The 20,924-nt window shown below is 32.9% G+C and overlaps 1 protein-coding gene across 5 annotated transcripts in view; it reads left to right on the top strand.

Moving 5' to 3' along the window:
• LOC108913037 (titin) overlaps positions 1 to 20,924 on the top strand; it is a 164,038-nt gene that overhangs the window by 9,936 nt on the left and 133,178 nt on the right. For all 5 annotated transcript variants that reach the window (XM_018718493.1, XM_018718495.1, XM_018718496.1 and 2 more), the window contains exons 2-4: positions 4,461 to 4,624; positions 8,676 to 8,874; positions 19,772 to 19,885. In XM_018718493.1, the coding sequence (XP_018574009.1) occupies positions 4,464 to 4,624; positions 8,676 to 8,874; positions 19,772 to 19,885 (474 nt within the window). In that variant the 5' untranslated portion in view covers positions 4,461 to 4,463. The remainder of the gene's footprint in view (positions 1 to 4,460; positions 4,625 to 8,675; positions 8,875 to 19,771; positions 19,886 to 20,924) is intronic.

Below are 20,924 nucleotides of genomic sequence, written 5' to 3' on the forward strand. Positions count from 1 at the left end.
GTTACTGTATTTTTTTAATCGTAAGGGGGAATATATTGGGCCATTTTAGACTATTTCAAATGAACTTACCACCCCGCAAGTAATTCCATTTGTTGGTTTGCAAAAGGAGGATTTTCGGATTCCAGAACAATGTCCCCTTGAATCTGTATTAGCTTCTAAAAGCGTAAACGACGTATTTTTATTAAAATAAATTTTAAAAGTTATTTTTTTTAATATGGCTATATACTACTTATGTATATTGACAAAGATAGTATCTAGAATCCTTTATATTCTGGATTTAATAAGTAATAAATTTTCGAATATATTTACCATAATATGAAATAAAATATGCTAAAGAAAAAGAAAATAATTATAGTCAATGTAAAATTACAAAGAAAGAGGTTAAAAAAGTACATAAACTTGATACCAGTGAAATTTACATAAAAAAAAAGTTTTCCTAAATATTTAGTTGAGCTACATTTCAATTAATGATTTGAAAAGTAACTATTTATTTGGATAAATCTGCTTTCATCTCTAAATTCTACGCTTGTCCTACCATTAAAGAATGTGTTAAATATATAGTTTATATAATTAAGCATATTTATGAGCTGATAGAAAAATTTCAGTTGTTTTATAATTCTACATAGATCTGCATTATATTTTCCTATGTCTGTTCTATTTTATTATTTTGCGTGCAACTAGTAGTTTATATGAAAATTACCTCTAAATAGTTACAAAATGTCATTTTCATTGTAATCATTGTTATTTTTAGTTAATGTAATTCAACATTAAACTATTTTCTCTCCAGTAGTCGCATTTAACATCTCGAAAGCTTTCTGTTATTATTATTGATATAATACTCGTCATTTGTATTTATTTATTGAATATGATATGAATATAGTTACAATATTGTTGTTTAACAATGCGCGTACAAATTAACGCGTCTTTTCAATCCCCAAGATCAATTAATTCTCTTCGTACCTCAATTAAAGTTATCTGATCTATGGCGTCGTAAAGTGATAAATATTTAATACATGGGAGTTGCTTTTCTTTCATAGTTCGTTTGCATAAAATTATACTGCAATAAGTTAATGGCATGCTATTTATTTTCTTAATAACAGAATAAATGCAATATGATATTCTAAGAAATAAGTTACGTAGGTGCTTATAAGTCGTTGGGTGTAAAAAAATTATTTGTATATCATTAATTTATATAATCAATTAAAATATTACATTCATCATGTATGGTAATACAAAATTATACAAAATTAACCCATTAAATTGCGATATAACGAGCGTTCAAATAAAAACGTGTCAAGTTGGTTCTGAAAATTTGAACGTAGGGCGTAGCGTATAGCAAATGAACTTAAACGTCATCTGTCAAAGCGCTGTATCGCCGCTTTGTTATTGAAACTGACAGCTGCTATACAGCTCGTTGAGAAATGAGGTTAAGTTGGTCGCTATAAGCTACGCCCTAAGTCCAATGTGTCAGAGCCAACTTCGACCACGTTTTTATTTGAACGCTCGTTATATAGAGTCATAACATAATTGATTTCCATGGAAAGAGTGTCTTGGAAATTAATTGTAAATACGTCAAAGTTGTGTTATATACACACTAATTTGTGAAAATATTGTGTAAACTGTTTGCAAAAGAAAATGGAGTGTCATAAACGAACATTTCCGACGTATCCTTCTGTTTCAGTCCAAAAGAGGACTTAAAGCATCTTATGCTGCTTGAACCATTTATGCCGCTTACGGATAGAACGCATTGGGGAAAGACCATTTCGAAAGTATAAAAATGGTGTCCTCGCTTCAAAAAGAGCCATTTTGACATGAACGTTCTCCAGATTCAGAAAGTCCATCTGACGTTGATGAAGATCCCTTGTAGAATTTATTTCACGACAATCTACATTAATCCATACAACAATTGGTCAGTATCAATCGTAATCTAACATATATACACAAAGTCTAATAATGACCTAAATCCAAACTAACCTAGATAAATGTTTTGTACGCTCGTTTACTTCCGGTTGGTGGTATTATTTAAATCATTTAATCCGGCAGATATAATTAATGTGAAAGAAACCTACATTTATCACTTCTCTTATTGACATAAGCGATAAATGTGATCACCACTACATAAAAATTTTAATTAATAATAATTAATGCGGATTATTTCAGGAAAAATTTTGTACCAAAGTCCCTTTTAATCCCCTCTGTGGTCTAAAAGATGCCCTTTAGCCCATTGGTATTGTCAAAAAATGTTACTATTTACAACGTTCTTTATTAAAGGTTTGTTTCACCGTATCAAATTACTAATCTAGGTACTTGTCCTTCGAAACAAATCCATGTAAATACTTTTGAATAACGTTCGCAATAAAATTTTTATAGACTCTACTGAATCTGTTAGGTAGAAATGTTATTCTTTATGGTTGATGAACGTGTGATTGGTATTTAAATTAACAACATCGAACACGTTGAAAGGCATGTGTCCACTATATTATGTGGACAGTTTGACCCGTGGACACAAGCTGTGGTGCATGGATACAATACCGTTGGATCACAGAGACATAGTGCTATGCTCTATCTTATCCGGTTTCAATCCAACCAATCAACTTTCACTTTATCCGAAATTAATTAAATATTTATCTTTTCTTTAAAGGATGAATCCATTTAAAGGAAAAATCAATATCGCTACTGAATTTCTTAAATAATATGACAGTAATTTGATAATGAATGATGCCAAACAATTTACTGTTTAATTAAATCAACTTTATTAGAGACCGAACGTCTTGGAAGGTTCTTAATAGAAATTTTGTCACTAGTGAAGTTCTGTTACTACAAAAAAATACCACAAATGAACGAATGGTTAGATATTATTGCAAAATGTTTATCTTCTAAACCGACTGAACAGTTTTTGTCTGTATAAGCGCTGTCTGGGTGAAAAATTAAAGATTCCTGAAGACATAGTTCATTTTTCAAAACAAGAAACAATAACACAAATTAGTTTTGAATGAAAATAAAAGCGAAATGTAGACATTTTTGTGTTACGTTTTTTGTTGGTGTACAATCTTATAACCGAATTATTAATGATATTACAATGGTTCTAGTGCGTCCTATATACGATAAAACTATTTGCAATACATTATAAATATAATATTGTTGATAAGTACTGTCTTTAAGTTGATAGAGCAACATACTTCCTGAAATCCAAAGCCTTACTCTTGAAATATTTTTTACCATTAGTTACATAACAGTATTTCTCTGAAAATAAGTAATTAGTCTCCATCTAAAGATAGAAATGGTCAATTAAGTCGGTGCAATTGAATTAATTGTGTACATATTTCCATATTATGCATATTTCAATTTTATATAATGAAACGGCGCCAAAGAATTCCATATAATTAAGATTATTTGCAACATTAAATTAAAATATCAGCGTAAAAATTCATATGTACTTAATATATTGAATTGCAAATTAATTTATTAGTATTCTCCTTTCGAACACAGTGACAATTTTAACTGTAGGATTTTTTAACTGAAAAATCAAGGTTTGATAACTCTTCCATCTGATATTGCTACGAGTATAACTTGAAAAAGAATTAAGGCAGGTGGACTTCTTCCTCCTAGTAGGACCCTTGCATTAGGAAGTTTTCATAAACTATAATCTGAATTAATGGTACTATTCAGATGCAGTTATTTTGATTAACTTATTTTGTCAATTGGTTTTAAACCCAATATCTGAAATCTCTAAAGACTGTATGTATTCAATTTATAAAAACGAAAAACATGTTATCAATAACAATACTGAATATTAAACCATTCGTATTTAATTCACGTCAAGAAACGTCGTATTCGTAGCAGAGCGGACCGAATAATCATCTGCATAGTAGGTACCTACTCATGGCATCATTAAAGCAAGTCATTCATTATTCATGAATGAAAATGAGATTCATATGGGGTGTACCATTATAGTAGTTACTGTAGCAAGCAAACAAAAACTTTACGCTTTCGCTTTCCTTCCTATTTATCAGCTTTTATATTCACAGTTATTAGGAACCTTTTCTGCATGCAGTTAAATCGATTCATTTTAACTAAAAACCAGTTTAAAATCTCCTTCAGTACAGAGGTTACGAGAATTAGTTTGCAAGATATACTGATATATAGGAACTTGCCAAAATGCATATACACGACACTTCCCTTTAAAAATCGTGGGACCTTGAAACTGTCAAATATAGATTATTTTTTTATCCCCACTAACTACTAGTTATTGAACATAATATCTTTGTATTTCGAATAATAACGGAGCTATTGTGCTATGCACTAATATACCACATATGTATACTTATGCACACGTACAAACGAAAAATTATATTGAAAAATATTGCACGAAAGTTACCACTGAATCTAATAATATGCTGCTGCTAAAACTAACACGTACATATGGCAAACATCCATTTAATATTTGAATTTTCTTTCAGGCTATGGAATTCAGACTAGATGCATCATGCCTGTTAGGACGAACGGTAGTTATTCCAGGTGGTCGTGATAAAGAAGAACGCCCTCTGTTGTTAGTCACGATTCCAGCTGACTCTCCTCCACTCGATATAGTCCTTTCGCTTCAATACCTACTTTCCCTTTTCAGGTAATCTTATTTTAAATAATTTTACGTTATCAACTTAAATCTATTCAGTTAGAATAGGAACATTTCCCATTTTGCTTCATATTCAGTAGTAAAAATAGATGTAAAATATGGCATAGCATTTGAGCATAATGTGGGCAATTTTGCTAGCAAACTGCAAAGATAAATACAATTGTTTTCGTAATTCCCATAAACAATTCCAGCTTGCGATTCGTCAACAGAATGAAATATTTGCATTGGTGCTTCCTTACGGTCAAATTTAAGGAATTTAGATTCACAAAGATTTGGACTAGCCGTTACCACTGGTCGTTGTTGACAATGCTGACTTAGCCACGTAATAAGATATGAAATGTAAGGAGAATTTTGAAATTTTTGAGGAATACTAATAAAACAGACAAAAAATAATCCTACAATTTGTTGGTCGGAAAATTAACGGGCTGATTACCATATTGTCAGTTTAGACTTCGTGGGTCTTGAGAGACATATATATCTTCTTCAGAAAAAATGCTTAAGTTATCTGGTTTGTATTTACATTTATTGTGTGCACAGGTCCATGACGATCTGTTCCGTTTAGAGTCACTGGCCTGTGACATTCCTATTCTTGATTATTTATGTATCAGTCGTTCATTTAATAACATGTTATAGAAACATATTTACTGGCATATGTTTCCATCACTTCTTAATAACTTTTAGTGTTCACGTGTAATAAAATGTTTAAAGATATATTAGATTTGTTGTTGCTTTTCATTAAATTTTCGGTAACACGTCGAATAACGTTATTGGCAATATTATTTTGTAACAGACGAGCCTTAAGCCCTCGTCTTGGTTGAAATTGTTTAGATTCTTCTGGATTTTTACTGTTAGTCTTGGCCAAAACCTTTCGTCTCAGTCTACTGAGTGTCATGTGTTCCTAAATACTCTATGATGCTATTCTTTAGGTGTCTCTCTGATTAAAACACATTGCTCTTGCAGCTCTTCCTGAGAAAGCTTGGTTCTAACTTTGTGGGGATGCTATGGATGGTACTAATATTATGTTCATTTGGTGCACAATTTTGCTAATTCTACTGAATCCTTGTCTTCTATTCTTCCAAAAATATCTTAAGTCAAAATTCACTAGGATATTGTCTGACCCAGCTACACTCACTCTTAATTAGAGTGGTACCTTTGTTTTATAGAACTCTGAAATGCAATACAGTTGGAGTGTTCTTAAATCACTTAAAATCTGTAGTACCTTGAGGCTCAGATCGCTTTTTTTAATTGTCTCCATTTCTATACACCAGATCATGTAGTAGGTTCTCCACTGTGGCAATATAATATGTTCTGTTCAATATGATGATCGCATTTTTCTTATCTGTAGGAAATGATTATACTCTTTCCTTTCACACTTAAATAAATTACAGTGATTCCTTGACTGTTACAAGAATTTTTTCATAACTTAAAAATTATACCACACATGACTTAGCATTACAGACACTGAGGTTGAGAAATAATATACTATAAGAACGTATTAATCACTATGTCTTCATGTTTCATAATCTTGTTCTTTGCTAAACTATTTTTATCCCAGTAAATATTAAATTCGAGTCAAGGATTATTACAGACAGACCATATCCATAAATTTGAGTATTTGAATAAGAACGTTTTGAGAAAATCGGATTATTATTCACTGAAGGATTATGTTAATAAAGCGTTACAGAATCATGTGGTGTGCTTACATTTACCTGCAAAGAATGGAGACAAAACGCTATATATTTTTATACTTACTAAAAGAATCAAAATAAAAATTGATAATTCGCAGTAGCAAAATGAAATACCAAGTTTTAAAAAGGGAAATAATAAATGTAATATAGATTTTTTTTAATATTAGGCAATTTATGAACATTACATATGCATATCTCAATGTCGTAGGCATATTTACATTGGTTGGAGGATATAATTTAAATAATGGTTTTGCTGTTTCCATACTTTATATAAAACTTCGCGGTCGTTTCTGTGATTATACCTACCCACTTCAGCCATGCCATTAGGCTCATTTCGATTTTAATATACAGTGAGAGAAAACAGCCCGTGGCTGGTCTTTAATTCTTTAATGAACAAAATTGAAAGAAATGTTTTATAAAAACGTTTGTAACTTGAAATTTGCTTGAAACAATTTCTTGGTTATAGTAGGGTAAATTTAGTTTGAGCGCTATTGTACAGGGTGTCTAAAACTCGATAGTATGGGCGTTCTGTGAAGATACAAAAAATTTAAATAAAATTTGAAACACGTGGTGTTAAATGGGATGAGGTAAGCTCCATTTTCAATCGAAAGTATTATCTTTGGGACTTGACAGAAACCACTAATGACATCATCAATTATATTTTTTCCAGAAACTTACCCAAATTTTTTTCCTATTAAAAATATCTCTTTTTTTAACATTCAATTATTTTCCGACGACTACTTGATCCTTCCTAATTACTTGATGTGATTTTTAGGTGGTATTATTTGAGACTCTTTTTGACCAGTGCTTAAGCCTTCAAAAATGGTAAAAAGTGAACAAAAATTATAGTAGGATGAAACCCATTGGAAAAGGAAGAGAATATAACAGAAATGAAAAGAAAAATAATTTACGGGCGATCTGAGGTCGGGAAGGGGAAGGGGGTGAGTNACCCGACCTCAGATCGCCCGTAAATTATTTTTCCTTTCATTTCTGTTATATTCTCTTTCTTTCCAATGGGTTTCATCCTACTATAATTTTTTTTGGTTTCAAAAATTCTCGACCCTGGTCTATTTAGGACGATATTGCTTATAACTTTTAAACGGGAAGTACCTAATGGAGAATAAATTATATTATTATATTGAAACCACAAAATTACTGATTAGAAATTTTCACACGAGGATAATAACTGAAAAAATACTTCCGTATTGCGTGATGCAGCGAAGCTTTCCGTTATTACAAGTTAATTTTTATAATATTCAGGGTGCGCTTAATTAAAATTTCGCTGGCATTTCTTTTTATATTTCAAATTCATCTATTATTTAAATGATACAAATAGATTTATATCATTTGCATAGCTTTTCTGTTGTTTTCGGTTTTTTATGTTTTTATAGCAGTTGGCTATGTTCTACAACAAAGGCAAGTTTTATATTGATTTTAACTAAAATTTAAACATTTACTGGTATGTAATGATACCTTATATATGCTTTTAGATACCATTTTCAATTAAGAAAAATTTAATATATCATTTTGGCCAAAACAAAAAATTCTACACGGAACAACTTTCGCTTTGATAATCGACAGACAAGAATTAAGAATAACAGGACAGGGCAGGGTATTATAATTTACATCAAGATGAGTAATTAGCAACGGCCCTACCCATGAAAGGCTTTCTAAACGTATTCGACACAAAATTTATTTGTCAGTCAATAAATACACCGTTACAATTCGTAATACAGATGTCTGCCTACAGCAAATAAAAACTGGTTTACTTAATGTTATTGGAAATCTGTTAGAATGTATTAATAAAATTCGCGTCAACTCTCGCAACAACGCATACGAATAATGACCTATTTAGGTAAAGGTTAGAACTGCCTCAATTTACGTGGAATAAGTAACCAAAATTTACACATTATTTCGTGCTTCTTACAGGGCGGTTAAGATCAATCAGTTTTTTAATTTTATATTCAAAACAAAAGATACTAACAAAAATTTATAATCGAAGAAAAAAAGTTATTAGATAAGCGATGCATTAAAAACATAACATACAAATTGATGATCATAAAGTTAGAAGACATTCTACGAAAAAAAAAGTATAGGCACTTAAAATTGAAGTCGAAAAATATTTTAAGAATTAATTGAAAATTTTCATATTAGATACAGGTATACTTATATAAATTGTGTAACAATCTATCTATGGAATCGCACCTGACATATTTTTATTGCTTTAATTTCTATTATATCTACTCCTCAATTTTAATTGATTATATTTTATGTAACATACACCCAATCATACACCATTAGATTTAAAATTGCATGCATTGCATGTAATTACTATATATTTTTTTTTCTTTCAGCAAAACAAGTCGAACGAAAGGCATAACTGTAATAATAGACGCAAGGAAAGGACCTTGGAAAGTGGCTAGATCGTGTATTCGTCAAGTCTGTACAGTTTGCGGTACGGAAGAATTGGCGCAGCTGATAGTGCTGAGACCGGATGCTTTTTGGGATAAGCAAAGAGTGGAAAACTGTACTTCTTCACATAAGGACAACCAGGTGCGTGTATTAAAATATTTTAAATTAGTCATTTGGTATTACAAGGAAAAAACTAGTGCTTAACGTTTATGTTTGAAATCAATAGGTTTCGTCATAGTTAAAAGCTATAAGAATATATGTTTATGACAAATTTTTAGAAAATATATTATGTTGAATTGAGGATATGTTTATTTAGTGGACCTTTTAAATAATAAACGCTTTCTTTAGTCAAGAGCATAAATATATTATAATTCTAAATTAAGTAAAATTATTTCACTTAAATGAATAAACCTTAAATGAAGAACGAGTTTATGATCCATCTGAATATAACAACTAAATGTATTCTTGAATAAGATAATAAATTTTGTCTGTGCACTATCCATGCATAAAGAAATGTAAACTCATACTTAAAATAGTATGATTATGTATTATAAATATCACCCCACAATATATTTTCTTATTTTTGTTAATGTTAATTAAGAAAGTTGTAGGCATCAACTAGAAATGTTTTATGATGACACTGAATTCTGCATATGTTTCTTCAAAAGGCATATGACCATCTAAACTTATGATATTTTGAATGGAACATTTTATATATTATGTCCTATTTAAATAGAACATACTTTTTTGGGATTGCAATGGTATAGGTTGGTTTAGGTTGCTCATGGGTAGGCTAAAAACTAGCTTTCCACATTGACCGTGTGGTCTGTTGTGGTTCACCCTTAAAATCATATTTCACCCAAAAGGTTAAACCTGATAAAACCAGTCACCTTATCATACTAGGTTTTATCTAGATCCGCTGACAGAAGATGTACTTTGTATATTCTCCTATATGTAGATACACAAGAAGTGATCTGATATTTCCTCACTCTCTAAGCATAACGGATATGTACCTAACCTCTACGCTTGTGTCAGTTAAACAACAATACCAAAAGGTTTTTGGGTCTCCTTTCTTGATGGGTCTGTTATAAACATCCTCCATTAAGCAATATTGGCAGCTTTTACCAGTTTTTTCTCGCATCCTACTCTGGAGGACTGATTTGACAGAAGCTATTAGTACCTACTAATAGTTGATTTTGATTCTATAAAGTTCGAGGCAGCATCCTTTCCAGCTACGTAGACTATAGTTTCATTCTCTGGGAGACCTGACTAAGTATACAAACCAAAGTTACTCTGTTATTATTTTTAAACCATCCCACAGTTTTTTGATAGTTCTTCAATTACACCGGTAATATCCAAGAGCTTCTTAACTGTCCGCAAAAAATGTACATTTACATGTAGATTACCAGCCTCAATACATACATCTCGATAGCATAGATTTCTGTATGAAAGGTAGTACATAGGTACCAAAATTTACATATATGTATGTAGCTAATCCTACGCTTGCAACTTTGTAATCCATTTTCAACGCTCTTTTGAAGCCATTTGTGTATCCAATAATCAATTGACGATTTTGTTAAGGTTATTATACGCATTTATTCCCGATAGGAAGATATATGACACTTTAATTAGATAGAGATTTTCATAGATGTAACAAAATTAATGCTTAAAAAACAAATGTCATCCACCAAATACCATTTTGGACCATTTGGCCCTAAATTAGTGGAACATCATTTGTAGTAGTTCATCAGTATCGAGAGGTTGATAGACTGAGATAGATTGGTGGACTGATTGGCTATCTTTGCGTAACACTTTTTTCTTATAACATGATAAAGGTAATGATAATAATTTATACAAGCTTGCGTATTCGAATGTCAATATCTTCCTATTGGGGGCCGTTGGTAAGACCCGGGGAATGAAACTAAAAATGGTCATGTGCCATTTTGAGACCAATGTTAGCCTATGGGGCTGGTGTCTGGTGGCCGAAAGTCCAGCAGACGATAGCTAAGCAATAACTCAGCCAGGTACAAAGGATTGCCTGTCTGAGTATAACTGGAGCTATGCGAACACTGACCATTGCAATGGAGGTAATTTTTATCTGTCACCTCTTAATATTTATCTTTGGATTTGGCCTCAAGAACGTTGGTTTCAAACTGGATGTAGGATGTGGAGAAGTTAGGAGTCGCCTATGGAATGGGGTAGTCAGGAAGATGCCCCTTCTGCACTACTACTGATAGTATTTCTCCTCAGTTTGCATAGCAGACCGCCGACGAGGATGTCATCAACGTCTTGACGGACGGATTAAAAAAGAGGGAAGGTGCAGGATGTGGAATTTATCCTAGATCCCTGCATATCCGATATCAGTGGTCAATGGATGTGCATGCTACCGTGGTACAAACGGAATTAACAGGTATAANAGTCACCTTATCATACTAGGTTTTATCTAGATCCTCTGACAGAAGATGTACTTTATCTGATATTTCCTCACTCTCTAAGCATAACAGATATGTACTCAACCTCTACGACCAGACTCAGCTTGTGTAAGTTAAACAACAATACCAAAAGGTTTTTGGGCCTCCTTTTTTGATGGGTTTGTTATAAACATCCTCCATTAAGCCAACATTGGTAGCTTTTACCAATTTTTCTCGCATTTAAGTCTGGGCGACTGATTTGATGGAAGCTATACTAAGAGTACTTGATTCAATAAAGTTCGAGGCAGAAATTTTTCCAGATACGCAGACTAACGTTTCATTCTCTGGGAGACCTGAATGACTAAGTATCCAAACCAAAGTTACTCTGTTATTATTTCCAAACAATCCCACAGTTTTTTGATAGTTCTTCAGGTACTCCGGTAAAATCCAAGAGCTTCTTAACTGTTCGCAAAAAATATATATCTATCTGCGTGTAATAATTTATACAGACTGACGTATTCAAATGTCAATATCTTCCTATTGGGGACCGTTGGTCAGACCTGGGGAATAAAACTAAAAATGGTCATGTGCCATTTTGAGACCAATGTTAGTCTTACAGGCTGGTGTCTGGTGGCCGAAAGTCCAGCAGGCGACAGCTAAGCAAAAGCTCAGCCAGGTATAAAGAATTGCTTGTCTGAGTATAACTGGAGCTATGCGAACACCGACCATTGCAATGGAGGTAATACTATGTCTGCCACCTCTGGATATTTATCTAAGAGAAGTAGTTTTGAGAACCATGCTTCGCCTCAAGAACGTTCGTTTCAAACTGGATGTAGGATGTGGAGAACTTAGGAGTCGCCTATGGAATGGGGTACTCAGGAAGATGCCCCTTCTGCAGGTAGACACTGACAGTATTTCTCTTCAGTTTGCGTTTAGCAAACCCTACACAGTACTCATTAGCAGACCGCCGACGAGGATGTCATCAACGTCTTGACGGACGGATTAAAAAAGAGGGAAGGTGCAGGATGTGGAATTTATCCTAGATCCCTGCATATCCGCTATCAGTGGTCAATGGATGTGCATGCTACCGTAGTGCAAATGGAATTAGCTGGTATAACCATAGCCGCCAAAGAAATTGCCCGTAGGCGCACTGTGGGTAAAACCATCAGAATCTATACAGACGGTAGACAAGCGTTACTGATCTTACGTAATCGTAAGATAATGTCTAGGTCAGTATAGGAATGCCACCAAACACTGGTCGTGACAAACAGCATATCTGTATGCTGGGTCAATGGTCACAGGACTTGCAATGCCAATAAAAAAGCTGACAAGCTAACCAGGAGTGCATCGGGATTCAATATTTTCATACCCGGTTCCTCCAGTGTACTTCCACTGTCAGCACTCGATGAAATTATCAAGGAAAACACCCACAAAGAGTTTACAAAACTGTGGGATGAAACAAATAGCTGTCAATTTGCTATGGAGTTTCTAGAATACCCTAGCAAGGCTACAGCCAAAAAATACCTGGCCAATCCTAGGCCAAATCTTCGCCTGGTGACAGGTATCCAAACTGGGCACTGTTGACTAAGATAGAAATTTCACAACATGAGAGAGTGTGAAACACTTTTTTGTGGGGGTTGTGAGCAGGAAGACGAGACAGTACTACATGTGCTATGTGAATGCACTGCCGTCTTGTCAAGAAGAGAATCCGTGTTGAAAGAACGTTGGCCTTCTATGGCCTATATTAGAGAGTTCCCCCTACAACATTACCACGTCTTTCTTTTTAATAGTTGGTTAACGATTCAGATGGATTGATCTCCTAATGGGGGAAGTACAAAGGGTCCAATAGGGTCTAAGTGTTGTGGCTTCTAAGCTACCCTCCCTACAATTCCAGATTCCAGATTGGAGATACATCCACCAAACCTTATCAATCCTGAAAAAGAATCATGATCAAATATATTTGAAGTTTGCCTAACGCTTTACTCTTTCGCCATACTATAATAAACAGGTCCTTTACCATGACAAGTAGACTCATGAAACCATACACGATAAAAAAGTTCTGTTTGTCTTGGCATTTAAAACCCCTAAAATTCAATATCATCATAACAAACTTCTAATTGACACCCACAGCTTCGGTGTTTAGCATGTTTTAATTAAACATAGAACAGTTATTTATAACGCGGTACATTATAATCATATATTTTTCAATACTATTATAATAAGTAATTCTAAGAAAATTATCCACATACATACCTCCTTTTTTCATATATCTGCATACATAGAGAAATATCAGAAGTTAATACATACAATTAGAATTTGTAAATTGTAATCAGTTTATTTTCCGAAGACCGTTGTTTATGCGATATACATTCCATTCGGAGCACCAATAGATAACTATAATGTAACGACATCATACAATTACAAATAGCATATCATAATTTGCGTTTTATTTACCTGTTCAATATTTATTCGCTACTATTGTGCTCTATTTTAGTCGTTCTGATTAGCTATGACAGTGACCGTATCAAGTTAGGAGATTAATTTTATGCATTTATGTCAACTTGATAAAATGCTTTCATACTCGTGGAAGGCATGTGCTAACGCCCCGATCAAGCATTAAACTAGAAAATAAATAACTATAACGAAACTGGATTGTTTACTGCTTCGATTGACGATAGACTACTTATTACGGCATTTATTGAGCAGCATGAGGTGGTACTTGACAGTTGTTTTAACCTGAATTGTAAAATTTGAAAAATGATTCGTAAGTAACAAAATTCGTCTCCGAATAGATCATTGGCTTAACTGTAAGTGTACCTACTCAGCGCTTTGCTTCAGAAGCGTCAGTCAAAGAATTATTTTGCCTTTTTTACCATAAGTAGTAAACAGGTAGTTATTAATCACAGTTGTTTGAATACAATAAATAAGTGTCCAAGTGTCCTGCATAAAAATTAGTTTTAGATAAACAATCAGTTAAATAAAGATGATAACGTGGCATTCGGTTGAAAGTGAATTTAGAATAGCATAAATGTATAAAAAGTGTGATTAGTATAATTTAAAAAATGTGAACAAGGTTTTTTTAGTCTATTTTAATTTTTATTATTTTTAAACAATTCAAAAAATTCATTTTTTGTCAAAGTGAAACAACAGTCTGCGATACCAGAAATCTAAGTAGATATCAAAAAAATTAAATAATGAAGTATTAAAGAAACATATAAGAAAAAGTTAATAACCACCCATAATTTTTAGCAATTGTATGTAATTAATGTTATTTATGCCTACTCAGAATTTTGAAAGCATATTCCTGTCCGGTTAAAAAACTCAGGTTTTACCTGATCATAAAACCTCAACAATTCCAGGTAGCTTATACTAGTGATGTCATCTACAGTAATACACAGTTAATAGTCATCAATTCGCTGGATACCACTGGGACGTATTTGCATTGTCTTTCAGGCATTTAATCTTACATATTTGACATGGTTAAGAAATAACATTAATGCACATACATGAGATAGCACAGGATAACATAAATAAAAGCTTCTGAAAAGCTCAAGGATGAAGTGACGTCAGACGTTAGTAATGCGCAAATTTATGAAGCTAAACTGTTTAAACATAATTATTTTAGCAAAGGACAGTCTTAGACGAAAACGTTTATAGTTAATAATAACTGATGTGAAAAACAGTCAAAGATAGCGGCTAATTTAGCCGATCCCAGAACGATACTATGGATATACAGGGTGTTCCACATGTCATAAAAACCCTGTGTACCAAATTTAGTTATTTTCGTACATGGTTTTGAGATATAAAAAAGACTTCTTAGGGGCAGATTTCAGGGGGCTGTAACTGCGAATGAGGGGGCCAGTTGACAAATAGAAAAAAATACTGATCCCCCCCTAAATTTGTCTTAAGAATCTATGACCAAATTTTGTTGCATGAATTTCGGGACACCCTGTATATACTGTGATTCATGTCGTCAATTCCGATACACTGACGGTCCAGTTATTAAAAATAAATTAATCAGTTATAATAATAAGTGAACCTATAAAAGAGTGTTACAATTTTTAATGATTTGTTGACTAACGAATCTGATATTTTCAATTCCGAAATTTTGTTTCATCTTTTCGATTTCTATGGCAATTCTATTTTGATCAGTAGATAAGGTTGAAATTGTTTCAGTAAACGTTTTTAAAAGTGGTTGAAGAATAGATAATTACAAGTTCATTTGTGTTTCTATGCTATGTTGATTTTTATTTAAGATTGTTAATTGTTTCTGCTTTAGTTGTTACTGTTGCTACTGCAGCTGTTGTTGTAGATATTATTGCTGTCATTGTTCCTGCTGCTGTTGTTGTTGAGCAGCAACTGCAGTAACACCGACAACAACAACAACAGAAGCAAGATCAATAACAACAATAACAACAACAGCAGCAGTTGTAACAACTATAACAACTGTACATTAAAAAATGGAAATGCACAATACAAGGTACATAAAATAGAGAACGACAGTACTAAATATCCCTTAAATATAAAAAAGCGCCATGGGACAAGGTGCATAAAAAAATGTATTAGTTAAATCGACTATCGAAACAGATTTACTCGCAAGTAATTTGAAGGGTTACCAACATCCACTAAATATTAAATAATATTGTATATACTAAACGGACCTAAAGACATAAATGCGGCATGGTGCATAAAATGTTGTTATGCTTTACTAAAGCTACTGAAGAAGCATATTTTTTCGCGAATTATTTCAAGCGATATAAAACATTTATTTATTTATTTATTCAACTGACTAAACTGATTTAACTCTGGAAATGCGACATGGTGCTTTATGCACAGTTGTACAGTAAATTGTTATACATCGTGAAAGTATATCCAAATAATATATAATATACATGGGGCAAGATAAATTTTTGGTGTATATCTGCAAAAATAACGGTCCTGCAACAATGCAATTATTGATGCCATCGGATTGGCATAGTATTTGACTACGGGATGTCAAATTTGACATGAATCAAATAATACGTATTAAAATTATACAGGGTGCAAGAAGTTTGACTGCCATTACTTCAGCTTCAGATAGGGTATTCATAAATGAACAAAACAGTTGTATATTACAGGGGCGTAAGATTAACAGTTTTCAAAATACAGCGACTATTAATATTGGGTAGTTTCATCACAACGTGATAACAGCGCTACACAGTTGATGCACACCACGTGTACACGCGACTTGTCCTACGGAAAACATGTAAACAACTATTATTGGGAAACATTTAGTAAATTTAAAGACAATTGTTTTCCAGATTTTAAATAGTTAAAATAAAATGTATCGATTTTGTAGTACGAAGATAGTGTTGTACTTAAATTTTAGCTCGAGTTTTAGGAATTATGAATATCTTAAAACAGGAACATAACTTTTAATAAAATTATGACTGAAAAATATGTAATTAAAGAATCCAAAGATTCACGTCGTCCAAATTATCATACGTATTAAAAATTAGTAATTTTTAAACGTACAAGTACAAAACAAACTACAACATATGCTCAAAATTTCCATCACTATTTTCGATGCACGCACGACACTTTCGAATCCAATATTAGCGTACTCGCTGGAAACAAAGGAAATAGTGGTACGCAAAAAACACTCCGATACGGTCGAATTCCAGATACCAACTGAATTGTGTATTGGTGGACAACATAGTACCTCGTGTTAATCGCCGCGCCGTTGTCACATTGCTCGATATGAATTTTATCGAATTTTAAATTTATTACAACGCTAATTATTTTTTATAATTAACCATAAAAGAAGTTGATAAAGGTGATAAACATTGTATTTTATGGTATTCTATAAACGCAGTTATGTCAATAATTCTTAATTAATCGAACTTTTGTAGATCAAGTTAGAGATTTTGATCATTTTTCTCTCGGAAATGGTTGAGTTTAGAACCCATTTTATTTATTTTAATGTATTCTATCGTCTGTTAAAATTAAGGCACTCATACTTCTAACACCCTTTAGAGGCCATTGTTTAAATGGGTACTTATTTTATTGTGTAAAAACACCCTGTATGTTGAATCCTTTTTATTTAATTTTACAGAACTCGTTCGTGTTTTTGAAACGTGTTACCACGGATCCAGTGAAATATACAGATACAAAACAAGTCGCGAAATGACGGAAAGCCCGTGTGTCGCATTCGCCCTGTACCTTTGAAGCATGAACAGTCTAGTCATTAGGCAGCCCTTTTCTTATATCAGTTATTACAATGTACTAAATTGTGTTATATTGGTAAAAAGATATTATCATCATGTTTCTTAATAAATTTTGTTCTGACTTTACCTCTGTTTTATTTAAAGTGATATTTCATGAATTTTCATTTTGGAAAAGTCTGGAGAGAGCATTTGGAACGGCAGTAGTAGTAGAACAGCAACAGCAACAGCAACAGCAACAACAACAGCAACAACAACAACAACAACAACAACAACAACAACAACAACAGCAACAGCAACAGCAACANAACAACAACAACAACAACAACAACAACAGCAACAGCAACAACAACAACTACAACAACAATAACAACAACAACAACAACAACAACAACAACAACTTACTGACCCACTTTTATGTCAATTTTTAACAAATAATAAAAATTAATATTTCAATTAAATTTTAAGGAATAGAGCAAAAATATTTTCAATTTTTTTTGCTCCCTTTTTTGTTTCAAACAAAAAGTCCCCTCCGCCTTTCCTTCGATTTTTTTTTGTTCCATTTTTTGTCAATTTTTAACAAAAAACAAAAAAAAAATTCTTTTGCTCCGGATTATAAATTACAAATTAAAGTTAAGCTTTGTTGTTGTTGTTGTTGTATTTTTGCGCTGCGATTCCTTGTAGCTGCGTTGATTGAAGCAACATCAAAAATATACTCCCAGCCCCAGACAATTTATTCAACGTCTAGGTACTGGGAACATACATCTTCGAATGCTGCTCCTTTTCTCTGTACAGCTTCCTGCGAAAGTCCTCCTGAAAAAATAATTAAAAAATGTTTATATCTGCCTACCATATGCTTCTTCTTAAGTCTTAACGAAAAACAAATACCACAAGTGAATTAAACGGACTTTGATTAGTTGAAGCTAATTTTTTCAGTATTTTTCTAAGAAATAGCTCGGAAGCCCGGTACATCTCGCTGTTCAAATTTCCTTCGAAGAAATGTGGTCCTGTAACTTCATTATTTGTTGTTACAGCGCAAACGTTTACGGAGAATCTTCTCGAATAGCACGAGAGTTTTCGATTGCCCAGACATGATCGTTGTGGAAATTGTTCATACTGAGGGTTGCTTTCGCTGTACAGCAAAAATAAAACGCTCTCTCAACGGTAAGAAGTAAAGTATTTTTATTGAGAAGTATGTTTGTAGAAAAAGACCTGTTGTCGGTTTGAGGGTTAGCTGGAGAGTCCGTCTTGACGTGAAGTCGCTCGCAGAAGTACCTGGTCCTTAGCGCCAATCTGCCGGGGTCGTCTTCCGGGAACTCTGGTGTGTCCGGGCGGCGTCTCGCTGGCGCTCTTGACATTGTACTTAAAATGGTTTACTTGCGAACATGTGTAACCACAATACCATCTCTTGTAAATGTAGCTTCGTCACATAAAAGGATTCTTGGAAGACTATCCAGCTGATTGATTGCTCCACCATCCACAAAGACCAACTCTTTAGAGAAGTTCTTGTACCGGTCGGTAAAGATAGGCATGCAGTCCGTTTTCTCGCCAAGTGTCTTGCACAGTCGTCCAGTGAGTACAGAAATTCTTCTCGTACTAGTACCAGGATCATTTTCAACAAATTCAAGCACTTCTACAACATTGTTTCTTCGCATAACTTCTCTTTCACAAGTCGGTTTAGGGAACGCTCCTGTTAATCGAAGAGTTGTGAAGGTTCTATTGAAGTTTGCTCGTCGGTAAGACGGCGCGCGGTTTGGATATCGTCGTTGATATCCGTCCCCGAGACAGTGGCGGTAGTACTACCGTTCCATACACGAAAATCATGACCGCGTATTCTTCATTTGAATAAATTAAAGGCATAATTTTAACAGAAATGACGTAAAAAATAAAAAAGAACCAACTGTCGATGATGATAATTAATGAACTTACCTTGTCGCAACAATGTAATTTACTTTTTAGCAACTACCCATACGATCTGGCAACTTCAAACCCCGATATTTCAAGAACCGTTGGAAATTCGGGAAAAATAGAAAAAATAGAATATAATCGTTTTTGCTTAAAATTAGTCATAGAAATAAATAAATAAATAAATAAATAGAATTCATATACGAAGTAAATCGGAATTTGCAAGTAAATTTGTTTCGGTAGTCGATTAAATTCATAAAGCATTACTCTTCTTTATGCACCATGTCGCTTTTTTATATTTAAGACATGTTTAGTACTGTCTTACACTATTTTAAGCACCTTGGGATATTTTGTATTGTACATTTCCAATTTTTTTAATTAGTTTTAAAGGCTTACTTATTATTGCAACTGCTTAATTTATTTTTAATAACTGGAGTATTTACTTTGTGAGTGTAATTATATTTAGTTTCCATCCGAGCCATCGGTATGTCATAATTGACGACATTTTATTTTTTTCAGGTTATTTTCATTCCAAGATCTCGATTAACGAAATTTGTGGACTTGTCCCAGCTTCCCACTGAAGTTGGTGGTAATTTCGTTTATAATCATGAAAAATGGATTGCAACCAGACAGGTAAGAATGAATTATAAAGTTAAGATAAGCGTTTTGTAAATTAATTAAAGAAAGTATGTGAAGTATAGTAAAACCGCAATCAAAATATTATTAACGGCTATATTTTAGTATGGTTATAATTATATTTTACAGAAAATTTTTACTTAATTAATTCGTTTGGACACATATTAAAGGAAAGCTGTAAGAAAAACAGTTTTAATTCAACTTTAACTAAAAACTGGTCGAGTAGAATGTGGACCATAACAAGATTACGAGAAATAATAAAAAAATATATATGTAATAATTGGTTTTAAAGAAGTATGTATATTGATAAGTGGCCATTTCTAGATAGCCACAAAATAACAGATGTCCATTCTGACTCATGACTCATACTCTAGTAAGTCGTATTCTTCTTATTTTAGAACCAAGGATCGTCTTACCATGCATAAATCATTCAGGCACTTTTTTAAATGGATGTTGTAAGCAGCTATATCTGATACATAAACTGCGGTTTGATAGTGTGGCTGGGTTATTTTTCGCCAGTGACACCAGTGTCAATAATCTCGGTGGAATATTTGCGAAATTACTTTCTCATGTACATAGATACCTATACTTGTTTTTTCTTTCGTTGCTCTATAATTTATGTAAAATGGAAATGAGCTGTTTATATACCTACTATTAACTCGGCATTTTACAAAGAATAACTAAAAATTATAAATTTGTTTTGCAAACTTTCTGTAGCTTAGGTATTATTAATAATTTTACACTTTCTACTAAGTCTAGTCTAAATTATTAACGGTAATTGAATGTTTTTATAGTTAACTTCTCTAAATAAAACCATTGTGCAACTAAATATTTAACAAAATACAAAAAATGCCAATTCCACACTGAGGTATGCATTCTTTCAATCAAAAAGATTTAGTTCCTTAGAAGTTATACAACAAATTGGGCTTTCTTCGTTTATTTAAATTTCCTTCTAATATCTAAAACACTTAGGGGTATAGTCTTTCCGAAGTCAGTTGAACATGTAAAAAACGCCTAGCAATAAAATTTAATGACT

This window comes from Anoplophora glabripennis, unplaced genomic scaffold (assembly GCF_000390285.2).
Source record: "Anoplophora glabripennis isolate ALB-LARVAE unplaced genomic scaffold, Agla_2.0 scaffold485, whole genome shotgun sequence".
Classification (NCBI taxonomy): Eukaryota; Metazoa; Arthropoda; class Insecta; order Coleoptera; family Cerambycidae; genus Anoplophora; species Anoplophora glabripennis.